The sequence below is a fragment of the Trichomycterus rosablanca genome, chromosome 7, assembly GCF_030014385.1.
Source record: "Trichomycterus rosablanca isolate fTriRos1 chromosome 7, fTriRos1.hap1, whole genome shotgun sequence".
Classification (NCBI taxonomy): domain Eukaryota; kingdom Metazoa; phylum Chordata; class Actinopteri; order Siluriformes; family Trichomycteridae; genus Trichomycterus; species Trichomycterus rosablanca.
The window spans coordinates 9,131,250-9,151,572 of NC_085994.1; the positions used below are offsets into that span (position 1 = coordinate 9,131,250).

A 20,323-nucleotide genomic window follows, 5' to 3' on the forward strand; every position below is an offset into this window, starting at 1 on the left:
CAAAGTCTATAGATTTATGTGTGTAAATCTGTGAAGACAGTGGCCTGGTGTCTTGATGGGTATAGTAGTATAGCACCCTCACCTTACAGCAAGAAGGTCCTGGGTTTAATTCCCAGGTGGAGTGATTCAGGTCCTTTCTGTGTGAAATTTGCATGTTCTCCTCGTGTCTGCGTGGGTTTTCTCAGGGTGCTCAGGTTATGTCCAACGACTTGCAGTCAGGTTCACTGAAGGTAATAAAAAGTTTTCCTAGGTTTAGGTGTGTGTGTCTGCCCTATTCCAGGTCTTTCGCCAGGTGTATCAGACGCACCGCGACCCTGGGTAGGATGGAGCCATTGTAAAATAGACAATGAATGAATGAATGAATGAGTGAGTGAATTAATAAATTTGTCGAGTATAATACAGTACAGTGTAAGCTTGGTTGGCTGTAATACGGCTGTCTTTAAATGAGGGATTTGTCTGTGAATACAATCTGGCAACCCTTCTGGCGGCGTTCTATATATTTTCTGCTCAGACTCACTCCGCGACCTTGTGTAGGATGAAGCGGTGGTAAAACAGACAAAGAATGAATAAATGAATTTGTCGAGATGCACTGGAAGTACGTATAATACAGAGTAAGTTGGTTGGTTGGCAGACAACGGCAGTCTTTGAATGAGGGATTTGTCTGTGAACAGTAAATGCAATCTGGCAACCCGTCTGGCGGCGTTCTATATATGTTGTGCTCAGACTCGCTCCGCTTTTAATAAGTTTCTAGGCTGCTGTTGGCGTCGAACCACCTGTTTCATTTTAAAGCTCTGTATGGCGATGGGATTAAACTGGATTTAGAGATGCAGTGTGTTTTTCAAACCTTAAGAATTTCATTAATCAGCGGATTGAAAGTTGTGCATTTGGACATCGTTTGGACAGCGCAAAACATTAAAGAACGTCTCGGAATCTTTGGAATTTGCTGAAATGTTAAATTGAATTTGCACAATGATTTGGAAACGCACGCAGGGCTTCATGAAAGGTGCTTTGGTTTATAGTTTCTGCTGAGATTTTTGGTGAAGACGTGAGGAAAAGTGGATGTGAGCATCATGCACTGTGTTCTACTGAGGTGAAACGGAGAGAATCCGACATGAATGAGGAGAGCCGCAAAAGTAAGTCACCGCAATATTCTCTGCGGGGTTCATTTACTTTTAACAGTTTATTTAGTCTTTTAATGTTACATGCAATGTAGTGTTAAAATGTAGTTACATAAGAAACATTTAAGTAAAACACATTCTGTATACATTTTATTTAATTTAGGAACACAGGTAAGGACTCCACCAAACCACAGTGAGAGCTGTTTTTTCCCAAAGGGACAAAAGGCTTCTTAAGCTTCAGGAAGGATCAGTGTTAATGACTTCACAATATGAAAACGACTAAGATAAAATAGTATTTATGGGATGATAGCAAGGAGACAACTACGGCTATCCAAGAGAAGTCAGTGTGTCTGATCACCTCATGTATTGGAATAATGTATGATGGACAGACTACAATATAGTACAAATACACCATGTCAGAGTAAAAACAATCAAAGACAGTGGTGGTATTGTGATGGTGTAGGGTGCTTTGCTGTATTAGGTTTTAGCCGATAAGTTTAAATTTACATTTTCAGCATTTAGCAGACACTTTTATCCAAAGTGACTTACAGTACTGTGACAGTACAGTATATTGTTTAAGCAATTGAAGGTTAAGGGCCTTGCTCAAGGGCCAAACAGTGGCAACCTGGCAGTGGTGGGGCTTGAACCAGCAACCTTTGGATTACTAGTCCAGTACCTTAACCGCTAGGCCACAACTGTCCCAGGCAGATAGTTACAATACAGTTCAATACAAAATCATGCAGATGGAGTTGTGGAAGTTTTTGGAGTTGTGGGAGGAAACCCATGCAGAAACAGGGAGAACATGCAAACACAGAAATTACCCAGACCGCCCACCAGGGAATCAAACTCAGAACCTTCTTGTTATAAGGAGACAGTGCTACCCACTGAGCCACCCCCATCTGGGGGTAATAAAAAGCAGCATGTTACATTAAGGGTGTGAGAAAACCTGAGTATCCAGAGAAAAACATGCCATACTGAGGACATAGTGTAATTGTCCACATGTTTCAGGGCTTATCTAAAACACTCAGAAAAAGAGTTGAAACAGGCATATTTAACACTGTTATATCACCTTTCTTATTAATTACACTTTTAATCAGTTGGGAACTAAGGACACTAACTGGTGCAGTTGGCTGAAGCCGTTGTTTTCTTGTGTTTATGAATAAACTGTCTGATAGGGTATTTTTTAACCTGAATCCTCTCCTAAGTGTACTTGAACATTTTCCCACCTAGATTATAGCATAAAGGCATTTTTGGTAAGCTTTATTAATAAAATAAATGCCTGTGTTAAATATGTAAAACAATTAAAGACATACAGATGTGCGCAGTGTTACACCTGGTTATATAAAATGGGCATTTTAAGATATTTAGACAATTTTTGTGTTGTGAATTTTAAGACATAATTGCTATTTTACTCATCAATCTACCCCTAATCATCCATAATAATAATGGAAAATTAAGATTAATTACAAATAAAAAACAAAAGTATTCAGACCCTTTGCTGTGTTAATCCAAAAAGTATTCTGGTTAATCCTGTTTGCTTTAATCATTTTTGAGATGTGTCTAAAATTCAATTACTTGCTAAAATTGATCAAATTTGAATAAATTAAACATAGTTTGAAAGGTACACAGCAAGAAGAGCTCACATGAAGTCTTGGTGAATAGGGCCGAAAGTATTTGGACACCTAATCATAAATTTGTTGGACATCTTATTCCAAAACCAATTGGTATTATAATAGAGTGACATTTGTGTGATCCTTGTGTGATGTTTCCAACTACAGGAAAGCTTAGATATAGTGTTTCTTTTTTATTATTTAACTTGATGTATGTTGACACCTGCACCAAAAGAAATTCCTTGTACATCTGGTACTTGGTGAATAATAAAGATTCTGATTCAGATTATGAAGACTTTAAAGATCATTTGTTGTGGCAGTGCTAACTTTTGTCCACATTTAAAAGCATCAACAATGGGCATGCATCAGAACCTGACATTAAAGCAATGAAAGAAGGTCAAGTGTTCTGTTTATTTCCAAGATTACCTGTGTCAGAGATGTTCGCAACATACAGACAATAATGCTGGTGATGTCCTGGTACCAGTGTTTTATTTGTTTTTGCTTTGTTATATATATAATATACAGTATATAAAATATATAGACATCTGTGTAAATGGTCCCTTATCATATATGAAAGTCATCCATGAAGCAACCCCATACCATAACAGCAGTTGACTTCTGCATCTTTCGCTGCTAATAGTCCGGATGATCGTTTTTGTCTTTGGCACAGAGAACTGCCATTTTTTCCCAAAACAGACGTAGACTCATCTGACCACAGTTTTTGGGTCTATCTGAGATGAACTTGGGTCAGGAAAACTCATTAGTCATAATGCAAAGAATTAATGTATCAGTTTCTCCCTGGTTAATAGAGTTTCAGGTTACGTTTCCTGGGTTAAATGACAACGGGTTTTTGAAGTTCTCCTGAGCCCATGTAATGAGACTGTTATGCACAACAGTCTCTCATGCATTGCGGTCTGAGGGCTTTTAAAGGTCATACACATTTGACAGTGGCTTCCAGCCCTGCTGTACTTAGACCAATCTTTGTCAAAACATTAAATTGTATTTTATAAAATGTCCCAGCTTATTCTGAGCTGTCTCTGTCTACCTACCTGTTAAGGAGGTACAAGTAAATTATAGTCCTTTCTCCACACTGGATCAAAACACCTCAGAAAAAACGGATTAGTAAGTCTATTAACTATAATTTTATTGACTTAATGTAAATTTAATGATGTTAAGAGCAGGTTGCCAAATAACTGTGAGTGTATTTGTGTTAGATTTTAATTACTAATTTTGAATTTTAGGTAGTTTTTAGTGATGTATTCCTCTCATTTTTGCTGTGTGAAGGCTGCACTATTGGTAAGTCCACAGCTAACCATATAAGTCCACAATTACTAGAGATTTTAGAAACCTCTGTCCCAGAATCCTGTTCGTTCGCTCACATGCGCCCTACTCGTGCAGGAAACTGGGTCACATCTGTCACAATATGGCTCAGCTCACCTACTGTAGAACTCTCCTCATCAGAGCCAGTGACTGATTACGAAACCCTGCTTTTAGGTTCTAAAAATCATCCAAAGTGACCCTGTAAAATACTTCTCTACTGCTATATGAGTAAAAGTATGTAGTCGCCTGACTATAAGGTTGTTTGGCGTTCTCTTTAAAAACCAAAGACATTAATATGGATATTAATATTGCTCCCTTCTTGCTAATATAAAAGTCTCCACTTTCAACGTCAGGGCTTTAGACAAGATTTTGGAGTGTTGGGCAGCAGGATATTCCACTAGCACACCAGTCTGAATCTCAGCTCTGCTACCAGTTGGCTGGGCACAATTAAAGTGACAAAATTGGCCACTTGTCTGTTGGGTGGGAAAGGAAGTGAGACTGGTCTCGCTCACAGATCCATCAAAGTTTGGGCGAATAAGAAGGTGCGTGTTAAGCAAATACCCTCCTCAGATGCGATCAGACATGCAAGTGAGGTAAATTGGAGATACAAAATTGTCCATGACCGTGTTTGACATTAAACTTGTGAACTAAAAAAATAATAAATAAATAAATTCTGCCTAATGATTCTGGGTTGGCCTCCTGACCCTGCTTTTACTAAAGATAAACGCATTCATAAAAACCCTATTTCCACACTTTTTGGCAACCCTGTAGTGTTTCCCTTGTAAAACCTTTCTTTGGCAACATAACAGTTCTCTTCTAAGTGAGTTTATCACAGCTCTTGTTGTTTTAAACTTTTTAATTATCATCATTACAGATGATATATGACATTTTAGCATGGATAGCTAAACCAGGTTCTTATTTCTTATATTTAAAATGTCAAAATTCTTGACTGTGCTAGTTGCACATGAACAACAGATCTCGTGAATAGTAGGGATGTAACGATACACTCTACCCACGATGCGATGCGATTCATGATACTGGGTTCACGATACATTTTTTTCCCGATTTTTTAAACTGCAATTGAAGACAAATTATGACAAAGTTTCCTTCAAATACTGTATTTGTAAGTAAGTAAGTAAATTTTATTTATAAAGCACTCTTAAAACAACTTACGTTGACCAAAGTGCTGTACATCGAATAAGCATACATAACACAACATTATATTAAAAAAAAGTAAAAACCAAATAAAAATACAGAGTAAGAGACAAAATAAAACAAATACAAATAGACTAAACAATTAAAATTAACACAGCTCCTCACTGTTCAAATGCCAGCTTATAAAGGTATGTTTTTAGGAGTGATTTAAAAACAGCGGCCGAAGGTGCTTGTCGAATATTAGGAGGTAGAGTGTTCCATAGCCTCGGAGCATAAACTGCAAATGCACGATCACCTTTTAGCTTCAAACGAGCCCTAGGAACAGTCAACAAATTCTGAGTGGCTGATCTTAAAGATCGCTGTGCGGTTGCGGGAGAAAGCATACCACTGAGATAAGCCGGGGCTTGACCATTAAGCGCTTTAAAAACAAATAAAAGCACTTTAAAATGAATCCTGTGCTGAACAGGCAGCCAATGTAGTGAGGCAAGGACGGGTGTAATATGGTTTCTTTTCTTGGTATTAGTCAGTAACCTTGCTGCTGCATTCTGGACTACCTGCAAGCGCCGCAACAGAGACTGACTAATCCCAATATACAGAGAATTACAGTAGTCAATTCTTGCAGAAATGAATGCATGAATAACTTTTTCCAGGTCAGAATAGCAGAGAAAAGGCTTAATCTTCGCAATATTTCTGAGCTGGAAGAAGCTATTCCTTACCACAGAGTTGATTTGTTTATCAAATCGGAGGTCAGAGTCAAAGATAACACCAAGATTTCTCACAGATGTTTTGACACATGTAGACAAGTGACCAAGGTTATTGGAGACACTAATGATGTGATGAGGACCCCCAAAAACGATAACCTCTGACTTGCTTTCATTCAGCTGAAGAAAATTGTCAGTCATCCACCTCTTTATGTCCTCAAGACAACTGCTAAGAGATGTTAACGAGCCATTGTCATTCGGTCTAATGGGAAGATAAAGCTGTATGTCATCAGCATACAGGTGAAAGCTGACATTGTGCTTCCTAATTATTTGACCCAATGGCAGCATATAGAGAGAAAAAAGGAGGGGCCCTAGTATGGACCCTTGTGGAACACCACAAGAGACATCAGCAGAAGAAGAGAAATAGCTGCTAATATTCACTGAAAAGGTTCTATTTTTAAAATAAGATATGAACCAATTCAGGGCCTCTCCCTGTAACCCCACCCACTTTTCCAGGCAACCAACAAGTATTTCATGGTCAACAGTATCAAAAGCAGAACTAAGGTCCAATAAAATGAGGATGGCACAATTTCCCTCATCAACAGTAAGTAGCAAGTCATTTGTCACCTTCAGAAGAGCAGATTCAGTGCTGTGCATAGACTTAAAGCCAGATTGAAAAATCTCAAAAATACCATCTCTACTCAAAAATGGTAAAAGCTGAGAATATACAACCTTTTCCAGCAATTTAGCCAAGAATGGTAATTTAGAAATCGGCCTATAGTTACTAACCACTGTAGCATCAAGATTATGCTTTTTGAGCAGAGGTGTAACTACAGCATGTTTAAAGCATGCTGGAACAGTACCAGTGGCAAGGGAAGTATTAATGATATCCAGGACAAAAGGTCCTAATATATCAAATGTCTCCCTAACTATCTGTGGGGGCATCACATCAAGTGGGGAGGTTGTTGGCTTTGTTTTCAGCACCAAATCTGTTAATTCGGAGATTGAAACAGCCTCAAACTTTTCAAACACACCTGGGCACGGCGGTGGAAGTGGAGAATCTATACCCAAGTAAGTAATGCCAGACCTAATTGTTTCAGTTTTTTCCACAAAAAAGTTTAAAAACTCTTCACATACTCTAGGAGAAGGAACATTTCCAACTTCGGGTGATGATTTAAGTAAAGAATTTATTGTACTGAACAGTACTTTAGGTCTGTTGTAATTATTGGCAATTATGCTTGAAAAGTATGCCTCTCTAGCAGACTTAACAGCTAGCTGATAGTCTTCCAGGCAACCTTTAAAAATATCCAAACTTACTTGCAATCTGTCCTTTCTCCATTTCCGTTCCGCTCTTCTACAAGCCTGTCTAATTTCCTGTGTGGATGCATTTAACCAGGGCTGAACTTGGTTTTAAGCGTTTAAATTTCATAGGGGCAAGAGAATCCAGAACAGCTGAACAGTTATAATTAAAAAAAGTAACTAACTCATCCACATTAGCATGAGTCTGACCATAGTTGGGCAATTTTAACATGTCAGAAAAGGCTCTGGAAAAATCGTTAGATGTGGACGAAGTGATAATCCTTGACCAGTGCCCTAAAACAGGAGCAGGGAAATGCGCAGTTAAAGTTGAGCTAAAGACTACTGGCATATGATCAGAGAAACTAGCCTCCTCAATATCTAGTTTGTCAATATCAAAACCAGATGAAAACACCAAATCAAGTGTGTGACCTTGCATATGGGTGGGCTTATGAATATGTTGAATAAAACCAAAAGAGTCCAGTAGCTGATTAAAATCATTCACCTGATATTTATCAGGGCAGCAGACATGAATATTAAAATCACCAAGAAGCAGAATGCTGTCAGACATAGGTACAATCATAGCAAGGAATTCAGCAAACTCAGTGATAAAGTCGCTGTTTGGTTTTGGAGGTCTGTATACTACTGCACAGAGTAATGGAAGAACAGAGTGAGATTTAAAAACCAGTGCTTCAAAACTTTTAAAAGTCCCAATATTCAGCATTTGGCATCTCAGACGCTGTTTAAAAACCACCGCAACTCCTCCGCCTCTACCCGTATTCCGAGGTAAACTGAAGCCTACTGGGCAAAGTTCCAAGAAGGGGGCGGAGTCGCTAGCCGATTCACCACCTGTAGCCCATGTCTCAGTTAAAAACAACAGGTCCAAACCATGAGAAGTGAAAAAGTCATTTAAAATAAACGTCTTATTATGGACAGAGCGCGCATTTATCAGTGCCATATGGACTGACACAGAGTGAGACTGCAGTAACGGTGTGTGTTCCAGTGCTCTGAGATTGACAGTATTAACTCCTCTGTTTCTGGCTCGGAGTCTCTGCCGTGGCTGGAGGTGTGTAGCGGGCTGATCAGGAACCACAGGTACCAGCCAGGTGTAACGCGGTTCGAGACTACACGGAGATACTCCATTGGGAGTATACGGCGCATGCCTAGAAAACCCCACTTTACCATCCGAGCAGTTCCTTACTCTCACTGGGACAAGCTTTCTCCGGGAGCCCCTGTGAATATAACGAGGCCGGCGAAGGAGTCCAAGCTGTTTGATGACTAGAATACACGATGGAGTAGTGTAATTGTTGAACTTCATCAGCTGGTCAGCAGAATAGTTCAACATTGTGCCGATCGCAGGAAAACTCACCCACCGTTCACCACGTAACTGTAAATTGTAATCCAGACCGTTTCAGGATGTGAAGAAAACGTACCAGCGTCCGCGTCTTTTAAAATGATCCAACACACACACACACCACAGTCTTTTAGTATCCAACAGGCGCTGAGATTATCCGATGAAAAAGAAATAAAGCAACAGGAGCGGTAGCAATAACATGAGTATGTACAAAGATAAAAATGAAAAGAAAATACGATAAAAATACAATAAAATATGATAAAATACGATAACGGTAGCGGCAGCCAGATGCGCCAGCGTCCACCATCACCATGACAACCCGTCTTTTTTTGTTTGTGCTTATCTTTAGTTTATCTAAATAATGAATGTGCTTTTATTTCCGAGGTAGGTACAAACTATGCAAAACAATTTTGAATTAAGTCCAATTTGGCTGAACAACCCCGAATCTGGCAACCAGGCGTATAGTGCCAGTGACGTCGACCAGACAAGGTGTATAGCGCCAGTGCCCTCTGCTGTTTAAAGTGAATTTCGATTCATTTAACATGTCAAAGCGGGCGACACGGTGGTTAAGTGGGTAGCACTGTCGCCTCACAGCAAGAAGGCCCTGGATTCGATCCCCATGTGGGGCGATCCGCGTCCTTTCTGTGTGGAGTTTGCATGTTCTCCCCATGTCTGCGTGGGTTTACTCAAGGTGCTCCGGTTTCCTCCCACAGTCCAAAGACATGCAAGATACTAAAATACTAAAATTGTCCATGACAAAATTGTGTTCGATATAACCTTGTGTGAACTGATGAACCTTGTGTAATGAGTAACTACCGTTCCTGTCATGAATGTAACCAAAGTGCAAAACATGATGTTAAAATCCTAATAAACAAACAATCATGTCAAATCGATTTGAATTGTGGAATTTTTGCATCGGTTATTAACTGTCTTGTGGTGCATCGTTACATCCCTAGTGAATAGAGATGGGGTAAAAAAACAAAAAACAGGAGTATTCCTTAGCTGTGAGTACCAGGATGGTCTTTCATAGTATCTGTGACCAATCAATATGAGGTGAAAGCTGTCACATGAGAACATTGACATGACAGCCATCAGAACTACATCAGCTCGTCCTTGTGTCTTCATACAGTCTCAACACAATAAATTCTGCACTATTTATTTCCTACTGTAAAAATGAATAGTGTTCATTTTATAATAATCCACTTCTTCAAAAGATCCCGCTTTGGTAACAGATGCATTTCACCTCACCTCTCCGCTTTCTGGGCTCTTTTCAGGAAATGGGTACTCCAGAGAGACGGAGGACGGTGGTAAAGAGGGGGAGGAGGAGGAGGAAGAAGGTGAAGAAGAAGGAGACGAGGGAGGAGAGGACGAGGAGGACAAGGAGGATGATGCTGAAAGGGCAAAGATAAAACGGACAGACACAATCAACTCTACCACCAGCTCCACAGGGACGCAGAGGAAGAAAAGCCAGCATGGAAAGAAGCAGGTGCAGGGTTCCAATCAGGTGCAGCGGGCACCACGAGCCCTATTCTGCCTTAAACTGAACAACCCCATCCGCAGAGCTGCTCTGTCCATAGTCGAGTGGAAGTATCCTTCATCAGTTTATAAACTAAACATCATGTACTGAAACCTTCCTGGAACTGACTGAAATATTTATGTTCTATTTTATGAGACTTTTTATTAGACTTAGCTGTAGGTTAAACCCAGAGCGGTAGAGAGAACAGAGTGGCGACACTCCCATAGGGAACCGTTGGAAAGGGGGCGGGACATTTTTTCTGCCCAGCTTCCGGGTTGTGGAGCTCTGTATAGTTCCAAACAACCCATAGAGCCCCATTCATTTCCACTACTTATCAAACATTTTTAGCTGTATGTTGCTTTGTTTTAAAAAAATTATGAATTTAATGTCATTAATATACTTAATACTGTTATTGTTTAGCATTTGCTCAGCACTAAATGTTACATGTTTATCTTAATTAATAGGTATAACCCAATTTAGCTTAGTCAGTTAAGCTTAATTAATGACACACGAGTCTTTTCACCTAAAATGAGTTGATTAATCAAGATTCTTGTTACAGAAATGATCATAAAACATTAGAACCACAATAAATCATTATACTTTTACTTTCATACTTAAGTACATTTGAAGGTAAATTTAGTTTAGTACTTTAGTGGAGGTAAAGAGTATTTTTACTTTTACTACTACTTTTACTGGAGTAATATGTTACCTTGGATATCTCTACTTTAACTCAACTACATGGTTTGTCTACCTTGTCCACCACTTACATTAGACAAAATGAACTAGTGCATATTCATAATGAATTCATTAATGTATTACATGTAGGAATCAATTATTAATCACTCATGAAATAAGAGATGAATGAATGCTTTTTCATGTACCTGCACTATAATGTTTTTGGTACGGTAATGTGTTTATCAATCTGTTCATTCAGTGCAGGTAAACCTTATGAATCCAGCACATGACTTAGTGTTTAGCAAAAATGATTATTATTATGAATCCTCAGGAAAGTGAAGGGAGATTAGTTTATGCAAAAATCAAAACATAAAAAACTTTAATGTCTATACTGTATATTGTCTCTACTACTTAAGGATATCGCATTATGTAATGTATGCTAATATAATGTACTGTGTGTTAACAAGAACGACCTATTAACAAGTCATTATAAACATCAATCTTCCACTTTATATACCAAATTGACATTAAAGCAGATGCAGTAAATGTAAACGCAGTTGAAAATACCCAGAAATTGTACAAATGTTTATTATTTGCCGTTTAATATTTCATTTACTGCTGCCTGTCCCATTTGAGAACATGACAGCGCCGGGTTTGTTTGGAACTATTGGAGGGTTACATGAACCACGTGACCGCGTAGCGGCGAGATCAAGGAGTGTCGCAACTCTCTCTATCTACGGCTCTGGTTAAACCTAGTCCTAAGCTAAGCTACATAGACTATGGCTGCCTCAGAAATCGCATACTTAAACAGTACGTTCTAGATTAGAGAAAGTATGCTTAGCCGGTACAGCAGTAAGCTTTTTCAGTACACAAGTATGCAGCTTCAGACGTACTACATCTTATGCCTAGTTCACACTACACGATTTTTGCCCAGATTTTTGCTCGGCGACTGGTCGGCGCTAGATTTTCCAGCCTGGGAGCAACTCGGCGTTCGCTCGGCGATCACGACTTGGCTCTCAATCGCTATGTGTGAACTACCCAACAACTCGACCCGACCAGCTCGCCGACCGCTCGGCGACTGGATTCAGTTTTCTAGCAGGTCAGATATCTGATCCGAGATGTCCGACTGGGAATGAGTGACATGTCGAACAGCCAATGAGAACGCAGGATACAGGAAACGCAGGAGAGAAGTGTAAACAGGTGGGACAAAGGCTTAATTAATATAGTTTATATCAGAATACACCGGCACACACACGTTTTACAGTATTTCTGATTTGATCATCCTCTACAAAACATGATACCCACACTGCATTGCAAAAGTATTAATAACCTGCACATTCCATACTGTTCGTGTTGCCAAATCCACTCAGATTCATTTATTTTTACTCCTTGATTTTACAAACACTTTGATCTCTTACCACTTGTTGACGTGCATTTTTGGACGTGGTATCATTAAAAAAAGCGAGACCAGAGAAGCTCGCCTGCGATTCCAGTTGGTGATCAGTTGTGTAGTGTGAAATACACACTGACTGAAAGACTTCCGAGTGCAAAAGATTCAGTCGTGTAGTGTGAACTGTACAGCGACCCGACAAATCAGAAAGTCGTGTAGTGTGAACTTGGCATTACCAACGTCACGTGATGCATGACATTACATTGCCGCAGTTCTAACAACTTTAAAAGCACTGTCGCCTCACAGCAAGAAGGTCCTGGGTTCGATCCCCAGGCGGGGCGGTCCAGGTCTTTTCTGTGCGGCGTTTGCATGTTCTCCCCGTGTCTGCGTGGGTTTCCTCCAGGAGCTCCGGTTTCTCCCCACAGTCCAGAAACATGCAGTCAGGTCAATTGGAGACACTGAATTGCCCTATAGGTGAATAGGTGTGTGTATCTGTGAATGTGTGTCTGCACTGTGATGGACTGGCACCCCGTACAGGGTGTTACTGTGTGTGCCTTGCGCCCATTGAAAAGCTGGAATAGGCCCCAGCACAGCCCCCCCAACCCTTATTGGTTTGTTTGTTTTATTAGGATTTTAACGTCATGTTTCACACTTTGGTAACATTCATGACAGGAACAGTAGTTACTCATTACACAAGGTTCATCAGTTCACACAAGGTTATATCGAACACAGTCATGGACAATTTTGTATCTCCAATTCACCTCACTTGCATGTCTTTGGACTGTGGGAGGAAACCGGAGCTCCCGGAGTAAACCCACGCAGACACGGGGAGAACATGCAAACTCCACACAGAAAGGACCCAGACTGCCCCACCTGGGGTTCGAACCCAGGACCTTCTTGCTGTGAGGCAACAGTGCTACCCTTATTGGATAAGCGGTTAAGAAAGTGAGTGAGTGAGTGAGGCTGCATGTAAATGTGGCTAATGTGATTTGTGATCCCATGTTTTTAATATTAGTTCAGTTCAATAATCAAGCCCACACATTAGTTTGGTCAGTCTCAGAAAAGCAATATGTGACACTTGAATGCAGACAAGAAACACTTGTTTATAATTATTTTAATAGAAGATTAAACAGACACCAAATCATTTTTAATTCATTTTATTTTCATCAACTGATTTATCCTGGTCAGGGTTGCGGCAGATCTGGTTCTATCAGGAAACACTGGGGCAAAGCTGCAATACCCTGGACAATGCTTGTTCAAATCTATTGCAGGGCTTTGGTCACATTTCCCCCACATAGCAAATCATGTCTGTGTAGATGCCTGTCCGACTGATTGCACCTCTGAATGTGTGCTGGCATAAGAGACTGCTGCGCCTTCTCAGCGCCAGACCTCAAATCAGCTGCTATCAGTCATTTCAAGAGCCAATATATACATAAATACTCTCTAACTAAGCAAAAGTTTTAACTTAATGAGAGTTCCGGAACTAATAAGTGGTGGAATTATCCTGATTTTCAATCACAGCTTTCATGCATCATGGTACGCGCTCCACCAGTATTTCACATTGCTGTTGGTGATTTTATGTTAATGGGCTGGTGACGTGTTTACTGCCTTTTGCCCAGTGAATCAGGCCAAACTCAACCCTGATCAAGATAAAGCAGTGGTAAAATGAATGAATGAATAAATTATTCTGTCACTCTTGGCCCAAAAATTCAAGCAGCCCGGCTTTGTTGAATGACTTTTGACCATCCATTCCTCTCTTGATCACATTCTAGAGGTTTTTATTGGGGTTTAGGTCTGGAGATTGGACTGGTTATGACAGTATCTTCATCTGATGGTTTTCCACCCACACTTTAATTGACCGAGCTTATGCCAAATTAAATGAAAAACATCAGGTTCTCTTGACACAGGTCCATCTGCACTAATATTCAACATGCTTGGAGAAAAGATTATTTGCATTAATAATAAAATAATGAATGTGTTTATTCATGCAAATTACTTGTATGTGTTTAAATCAGTCCACAATGTATCATATGAGCAAATGTGCACTTAAAAGTGTTAAAAATTAGCAGTTAAATCTTCAGAAATAATGTTTATAACAGTTCTAATGTTAGTGCTGGTTTACATTTTACTCATCACCTAGTTTTTACATGAAGAACTCTATAACTTCTTCCTTGATAATACTATTTAGACCTTTCGATATCTTCATTCTTCTGGCAATTTTTGCTAACTGTGTTGCTCTGGGAGTGTCCAAGCCTTTTCCAGAGGATGATTCCAATTCTACTAACCACGATCTGGTGAGTAGTTAATACATTATACTGCTCCATGTGGTCTTTCATAAACTAGGCTCTAAAATACTTTATTTAAATTTTTGTTTTTACTACCACAAAATCTATCTATCTATCTGTCTGTCTGTCTGTCTGTCTGTCTGTCTGTCTGTCTGTCTATTCATCCATCCATCCATCCATCTAAAGAGGGTGAGGACTCTATTTTAATGCCAATGTATTTAGATACAGAATAAGCATAGCCGCAGACCTGTCCACCGCCGGAAGCGGCAACAATGGGCACGTGAGCATCAGAACTCGACCACGGAGCAATGGAAGAAGACTGGTCCAATTTAGCCATGAATGCAACGCAACCCCCGCGATCGAGGAGGGATTACTGTATATATATATGAGGGATTACTGTATATATATATATATATATATATATATATATACAGTAATCCCTCCTCGATCGCGGGGGTTGCGTTCCAGAACCCTCCGCGAAAGGTGAAAATCCGCGAAGTAAAAACGTGTTTATATGGTTATTTTTATAACCCGATTCCATCGGCTTTAGCATTTAGCATCTTGTCATTAAAACCAATGGATTGAGGTAGCACAGCATGCTAACGTCAATATAACATCTCTCCTGACAAGCCCGAACTTGCAAATAAAAACACTCGGTACAAGTTTATACAAGTTAAAAATCAGTAATATTTTATTTACGTTTGAAAAGAACTCCATTCGTTTGTCCGTACCTTCAGCCATGTTTATTTTTCTGCGAGAGAGGAGCACCTGACCCGCAATGAATTCTGGGATTGTCTTGATCACTAAGGCAGCGTCGGATGCACACTCATTTTTGAGTGAAAATAACGTTGAAACGTTAAGAAGTGAGTATATTAAGGTATCTAGGATTTGGAACAGCCTCCTAATCGGGAGCGCGCACAGGATGACGTAAAATGCGTCTATGTAGAGAGAGAGCTAGCTTTTCAAACACACCCCTTGTCTGCAGAAATCCGCGAACCAGCGAAAAATCCACGATTTATATTTAGACATGCTTGCAAATAAAATCCGCGATAGAGTGAAGCCACAAAAGTCGAAGCACGATATAGCGAGGGATTACTGTATATACAGTATATACATATATATATTGATATTATTAAGCAGGTACAGTGTATCACAAAAGTGAGTACACCCCTCACATTTCTGCAAATATTTTATTATATCTTTTCATGGGACAACACTATAGAAATAATACTTGGATATAACTTAGAGTAGTCAGTGTACAGCTTGTATAGCAGTGTAGATTTACTGTCTTCTGAAAATAACTCAACACACAGCCATTAATGTCTAAATGGCTGGCAACATAAGTGAGTACACAACATAGTGAACATGTCCAAATTGTGCCCAAAGTGTCAATATTTTGTGTGACCACCATTATTATCCAGCACTGCCTTAACCCTCCTGGGCATGGAATTCACCAGAGCTGCACAGGTTGCTACTGGAATCCTCTTCCACTCCTCCATGATGACATCACGGAGCTGGTGGATGTTAGACACCTTGAACTCCTCCACCTTCCACTTGAGGATGCGCCACAGGTGCTCAATTGGGTTTAGTCCATCACCTTTACCTTCAGCTTCCTCAGCAAGGCAGTTGTCATCTTGGAGGTTGTGTTTGGGGTCGTTATCCTGTTGGAAAACTGCCATGAGGCCCAGTTTTCGAAGGGAGGGGATCATGCTCTGTTTCAGAATGTCACAGTACATGTTGGAATTCATGTTTCCCTCAATGAACTGCAGCTCCCCAGTGCCAGCAACACTCATGCAGCCCAAGACCATGATGCTACCACCACCATGCTTGACTGTAGGCAAGATACAGTTGTCTTGGTACTTCTCACCAGGGTGCCGCCACACATGCTGGACACCATCTGAGCCAAACAAGTTTATCTTGGTCTCGTCAGACCACAGGGCATTCCAGTAATCCATGTTCTTGGACTGCTTGTCTTCAGCAAACTGTTTGCGGGCTTTCTTGTGCCTCAGCTTCCTTCTGGGATGACGACCATGCAGACCGAGTTGATGCAGTGTGCGGCGTATGGTCTGAGCACTGACAGGCTGACCTCCCACGTCTTCAACCTCTGCAGCAATGCTGGCAGCACTCATGTGTCTATTTTTTAAAGCCAACCTCTGGATATGACGCCGAACACGTGGACTCAACTTCTTTGGTCGACCCTGGCGAAGCCTGTTCCGAGTGGAACCTGTCCTGGAAAACCGCTGTATGACCTTGGCCACCATGCTGTAGCTCAGTTTCAGGGTGTTAGCAATCTTCTTATAGCCCAGGCCATCTTTGTGGAGAGCAACAATTCTATTTCTCACATCCTCAGAGAGTTCTTTGCCATGAGGTGCCATGTTGAATATCCAGTGGCCAGTATGAGAGAATTGTACCCAAAACACCAAATTTAACAGCCCTGCTCCCCATTTACACCTGGGACCTTGACACATGACACCAGGGAGGGACAACGACACATTTGGGCACAATTTGGACATGTTCACTGTGGGGTGTACTCACTTATGTTGCCAGCTATTTAGACATTAATGGCTGTGTGTTGAGTTATTTTCAGAAGACAGTAAATCTACACTGCTATACAAGCTGTACACTGACTACTCTAAGTTATATCCAAGTTTCATGTCTATAGTGTTGTCCCATGAAAAGATATAATGAAATATTTGCAGAAATGTGAGGGGTGTACTCACTTTTGTGATACACTGTATGTACAGTACATGACACATGAGCGTTTGTGGATGCTTTTTGCACAGATAATGAAATGTCATTTCTGTCAGATGATTTAGATCTTTAATCCAGACCAGAAGGCTACGCACACATACAGCCCCTTCACCACGTTTTAGCTTGTGGATTATAATCTCTCTGAGTGCTTTGAATTTGATCCAATGAAATGACCAATTCTACAGTTTTTTTAACCCCAACAATCTGTGCTGTCATGGTGTTTCTCTGGTTCATTTGTCTTACATGATGTACATGATGTCTTAATGGTAGTGCGTCTTAAAAAGGAACACTCATGCATGGCTATTGCATTGCAGAGGGCAACTACTGTTTGTTTCTCAGACTGCATATTTACTGATAAATCCTAGTTGATTTTAGCACATGGGTTTTTTTTTTAATAAAAAGTTAATAGTAATTAAACTGTAAATGGTTTTAAGAAAAAAATAATATCACAATTTATAATTACACAACCTTTTTTGCTAGTAAAAAGAGTCAATCATCACAGTTCCCCTTTAAAGCAAAACGCAGCCCCATGTGGGGATTAGCAAGACTGCATCAGCTAAATTAATTGTCCTTTTACTACAAAGGCTTTTGCCGTGGAGGCTACACAAAGTGGAACACACAGGCTCACCCTGACCAGAAAGGTCACCAAGTATTAAGAAAATCCACCAATCAAAAAGAGCTCCAGGCTGTCACTACTCAGTTCAGATCAGAGCCAATTTAACCTCTTTTTAAACCAAGTCTGATCCCGATTGTATTTCAGCACATATCATGTCTCTATAAGAATGAGGTTTATTGGAGCATCAAACAGAGCGACTACTAGGGCTGCATGAATGCTGTGCTATTAATGCACCAACATCTAGAACACCAAGTAGTTTCTAGTCTGCTAGGGGGAATTTTCAGGACTTATGTGGGAAAGCCAGAAAGGAGAGAGAGGAGACTAATAAGGCTGTGTATATTCAGAACCCTGGGCAGTGACCCCACGGGCATTGCCTTCTGCCAGTCCCACTGGAGCGGCAGAATCAGAGCAGTGGAGCAGTGCAATTTGCATGCAAATGAAACAGAAAAGAAACTAAAATAAGCAAAGCGCAATTAATATGCAGGGCTCCATAATGAAGACAGCTGAGCAGAAAGTGTAGCATTGCTGCAGAACTGCTGTTTAATGCATGATGGGAAGATTAGATCACTGTAGCAATCATAGGCATGCTTAAGTATGCATATACAAAACTGGGCAGTGACTGGCTTCCAGTGTTGTAGTGCACACAGATTGGTTGCTGCTGTCTTGACTGGATGTCCACAAATTCACACAGACAGACTCATTTTACCCAAAGAGCTGAGGCTCATATACACTATATTGCCAAATCATTAAATTCAGGTGTTCCAATCACTTCCATGGCCACAGGTGTATAAAACCAAGCACCTAGGCATGCAGACTGCTTCACAGTGAAAGAATGGGTCGCTCTCAGGAGCTCAGTGAATTCAAGCGTGGTACAGTGATAGGATGCCACCTGTGCAACAAGTCCAGTCATGAAAATTCCACTCTACTAAATATTCCACAGTCAACTGTCAGTGGTATTATAACGAAGTGGAAGCGATTGGGAACGACAGCAACTCAGCCACGAAGTGGTAGCCACGTAAAATGACAGAGCGGGGTCAGCGGATGCTGAGGCGCATAGTGGGCAGAGGTCGCTAACTTTTTGCTGAGTCAATCGCTACAGACCTCCAAACTTCATGTGGCCTTCAGATTAGCTCAAGAACAGTGCGTAGAGAGCTTCATGGAATGGGTTTCCATGGCCGAGCAGCTGCATCCAAGCCTTACATCACCAAGCGCAATGCAAAGTGTCGGATACGGTGGTGTTAAGCATGCCAACACTGGACTCTAGAGCAGTTGAGACGTGTTCTCTGAAGTGACGAATCACGCTTCTCCGTCTGGCAATCCGATGAACGAATCTGGGCAGGAGAACAGTTCTTGTCTGACTGTGCCAAGTGTAAAGTTTGGTGGAGGGGGGATTATGGTGTGGGGTTGATTTTCAGGAGTTGGGCTCGGCCCCTTAGTTCCAGTGACATAGACTCTTAATGCTTCAGCATACCAAGAGATTTTGGACAAGATTTTGGTGTGGAAGTACTTGACTGGCCTGCACAGAGTCCACACTTACCTCGCGGATACTGCGAGCCAGGCCTTCTCATCCAACATCAGTGTCTGACCTCACAAACACACTCCTAAACCTTGTGGAAAGCATTCTCAGAAGAGTTGAAGCTGTTATAGCTGCAAAGTGTGGGCCGACATCATATTAAACTCTATGGATTAAGAATGGGATGTCACTCAAGTTCATATGCGTGTGAAGGCAGACGAGCGAATACTTTGGCAATACAGTGTAGCTGCAAAGAGCATGAGGACTTTACTTTAATGCCCATGTAGTTGGACTAGGATACAGAATAAGCTCATGGTCAGGTGTCCACTTACAAGTGACACTATTTAAACATTTACCTAAATTTTTTAAACTGCCATTGCTAATGGTATTGTGAATGGAATGATGTCTAAAATCATCCCCGCACTGTTCGGAGATCTGTCATGATATATACTGGTCCTACACTGGTGAAATTAAATGGATGAGTTAATAATTTTGTAGTTATATCATCAATCCAAGCAAACCAGCTAGGATAAATAGCAGCAGATACAGTCTCAAACTAAAAAATGCAAAGAGCAATTAATATGCAGAACTACAAAATGAAGACAGCTGAGCAGAAAGTGAAGCATTACTACAGAACTGCTGCTTGATGCATGATGGGAAAATTGGATCACCTGATGCCAAGTTCACACTACACGACTTTCCAAGTCATCAGGTCGCTGTACAGTTCACACTACACAACTGGATCTCTTGTAATCGGGAGTCTTTCAAGTTCACACTACACGACTGATCGGTGATAGGGGGTTTCACACTACACCATCTATCACCAACTGGAATCGCAGGTGAGCTTCTCTGGTCTCCCAAACTACGTTCTGTCACGAAAACAAACACGAGAAGTGATGAGAGGTTTAACGATACCATGTCCAAAAATGCACGTCAACAAGTAGCGAGCGATGAAAGTTTGTGCGCTGATGTGCAGCGTAAAAGCAAAGAGGAAAAATAAATGAATCTGAGTTGATTTGGCTA

General features: G+C 40.7%; 1 protein-coding gene across 1 annotated transcript in view; it reads left to right on the forward strand.

The window, feature by feature from the left end:
• Positions 1-1,066: 1,066 nt before the first annotated feature.
• The window catches only part of cacna1fb (calcium channel, voltage-dependent, L type, alpha 1F subunit), an 87,052-nt gene continuing 67,795 nt past the window's right edge, over positions 1,067-20,323 (forward strand). The window contains exons 1-3 of the mRNA XM_062998943.1: positions 1,067-1,133; positions 9,829-10,141; positions 14,324-14,429. Coding sequence (XP_062855013.1) covers positions 1,112-1,133; positions 9,829-10,141; positions 14,324-14,429 — 441 coding nt within the window. The 5' untranslated portion in view covers positions 1,067-1,111. The remainder of the gene's footprint in view (positions 1,134-9,828; positions 10,142-14,323; positions 14,430-20,323) is intronic.